We start from the raw sequence: 2579 nt of genomic DNA, 5'->3' as shown, positions 1-2579 counted from the left end.
TGGAGAAAAGGAAGAAGAGAGAGATGGGAAGAGAGATGGGCATGCAGAGAGAATGACTGTATGCAGTAATGACTGCGATAAGCTCATTAGATTGTAAACTCCTTTGGCTCAGTGTTCTCCCGAATAAATGGCTCAGATCGATAAACCATGTCTCTATACACACACACAGAAGGAGATAGGAGTGATATCAGGCCGGTCTGTGGAGGGAACACCTAGGGGAGTGGAGAATCACATATCTGATAGCATGTTCAGGCTCCTGAAAGCAGTGTAGGCCGCAGCGGCCCGGTTGCCAGGTAACAGGAAGCACCGGAAGTGAGCCCGGGCGGGACTTCCGGACACGTTTTGTTGATGGTTGCATCAGAATCTGATCAGCAGAAGAGAGACAGAGATGGAAGCAGCTGGAGAATCTATGGGTGAGTGCTGGGCAGAGAGCCTGGTGTGATAGCCATAGAGACAGCAAGATCCTGGTGTACGAACTATTCCCCCCCTCTGTGTGTGACAGCCATTCCACCTCCTCTGTGTGTGACAGCCAATGTGACAGCCATTCCCCACTTCTTTATGTGGCAGCCATTCCCCCTCCTATGTGTGTGACAGCTAATGTGACAGCCATTCCCCACTCCTGTGTGTGTGACAGCCAATGTGACAGCCATTCCCCCCACTGTGTGTGACTGCCAATTTATTAGCCATTTCTGCCTCTTGTCTTACAATCTCTGGGGGTGATACCGAGTCTCCTGACGGTCCAAAATTGTCAGCTTTGCCCTCAAGAGAGTTCCACACACATCCCAATCCGTGTCACATCGTTATATGTCAGTAGCGTCTTTCATTTATCCTCGCACTTTGGACATTTGTCTTTGAGGGGGTGTATTATGTGTCAGGGTAATATCAGGGCACGATGACAAACATTGTGCACCCTCAGCCTTCTGTATAGTCATTATAACTGGAGAGAAGGTCATACATGAGGACTGTTGCATCAGATCCCTACCAGAGATTTTCTTTCACTTTTAGTTTTGTGATGAAAGGTTGATCATCTAGAATGTGAAGAATACAGGAGTGGAGTGTGACCTCTATACTGAGAGGGGGGGTTCTTGTTTCCGCAGGAATCCAGTTTATAGATTTGCTAAACAATGCGAATAAAAATTCTCTTTCTATTTATATCTGCCTTCCTTGCAACCATGGCAAAAGTACACTAGGGGTAGGCAACCTTGCCACTTCAGCTGCCATCATGCCTCTGCCCCTGGGAATCATACGTGTGTGGGTGAGTGTGTGTCAGTCTTGCAATGCCTCATGGGGCTTGTAGTTCCTCAGAAGCTGGAGGGCCGGAATTTCCCACTCCTGCCCTCGGATAAATGTTTGACAGTTTTAGCTTTACAGACGTGTCAATGTGTAAACAAAGCAGCACAGGGAGAGAATACTCAGAGCTAAGGCAATGTTTACTTTTACCACAGCGGCACTGATCATGTGATTGTAGGCAGACCCGCCCACTTGTTCAGTTTCAGGAAGTGTTTAAATATCACCGGCGACAAAGGTTGCTAAAATGTCAAAATGACACTAAACTCAGGAGTCAAATCTTAAAAATGCATTCAAGTATCTCAACTATTAACAGCAATGGGGAGAATTTATCAAAACTGGAGCAGGCAGAATCTGGAGCACTTGCCCAGGGCAACCAATCAGCTTCTCTGTTTAGTTTGTTCAGTTGAGATTTGAAAATGAAAGAGAGAAGCTGATTGGTTGCCGTGCACATCTGCTCCAGATTCTGTCTGCTCCAGTTTTGATAAATTCCCCTCAATGTCTCTTATTTGTGTATCACTCGGCTGTAGATCCTCCAATCATCTCTGAATTGGTGCTGACACTGTCCTTCCTTTGAGGGGGGAGGGTGGAATCCAGCCCCTCCCCTGTCACGGCAGAGAGCCGTGACAGGATCGAGAGGTGAGCGAACGCTGGTATGTGTTTGCTCACCTCTCGATCTACTGAGCCGACCTGTGACAGTCTCATTGTCACAGGTCGACTAGAACTATGAGGTGAGTGAAAAGCACTCACCTCATAGTTCTCCTTTAAAGGATCATTAAAGCCTCGCATGTTTTTGTATATAGTGACAGGAGTCACCGCTGGAGGGACTCCTTCTTTCCTGTAGTTTTTAGGAGATGATCGGATCAAGAGGCATCATTTAAAAGGAGAACTATGACATGAGTGATTTCCACTCATCTCATAGTTCTAGCCGGCCTGTGACAATGAGACTGTCACAGGTCGGCTCAGTAGATCGGGAGGTGAGCGAACACATACCGGGTTCCCTCACCTCTCGATCCTGTCACGGCTCTCTGCCGTGACAGGGGGAGGGGCTGGATTCCCCTCTCCCCGTTCCGATCTGCCAGCGCTGACTGGCGGAACGGACGGGGGAGGGGGCGGGTACAGTTGGCTCTGCCTCTAGATAGGCAGAGCCAGCTGTCAGTCACGCAGCTGGGCGGATCCCGTCATCTAAGTCGGGGTCCGCTCCAGGTGAAGCGTCTCAGTATATGGAGAGCTGTAGCTCGCGGTATACTGAGCTTAGGGTAACGGGAGTTCTCCTTTTAAGGCAAGTCCCC

The 2579-nt window shown here is 48.9% G+C and overlaps 1 protein-coding gene across 1 annotated transcript in view; it reads left to right on the top strand.

Annotated features, from left to right (window-relative positions):
* Positions 1 to 286: 286 nt before the first annotated feature.
* CARS (cysteinyl-tRNA synthetase) overlaps positions 287 to 2579 on the top strand; it is a 44355-nt gene continuing 42062 nt past the window's right edge. The window contains exon 1 of the mRNA XM_018555439.1: positions 287 to 413. Coding sequence (XP_018410941.1) covers positions 389 to 413 — 25 coding nt within the window. The 5' untranslated portion in view covers positions 287 to 388. The remainder of the gene's footprint in view (positions 414 to 2579) is intronic.

The sequence above is a fragment of the Nanorana parkeri genome, unplaced genomic scaffold (genome assembly GCF_000935625.1).
Source record: "Nanorana parkeri isolate BGI_ZX_2015 unplaced genomic scaffold, ASM93562v1 scaffold10, whole genome shotgun sequence".
Taxonomy (NCBI): Eukaryota; Metazoa; Chordata; class Amphibia; order Anura; family Dicroglossidae; genus Nanorana; species Nanorana parkeri.
This window is presented reverse-complemented; position numbering and strand designations above follow the sequence as displayed.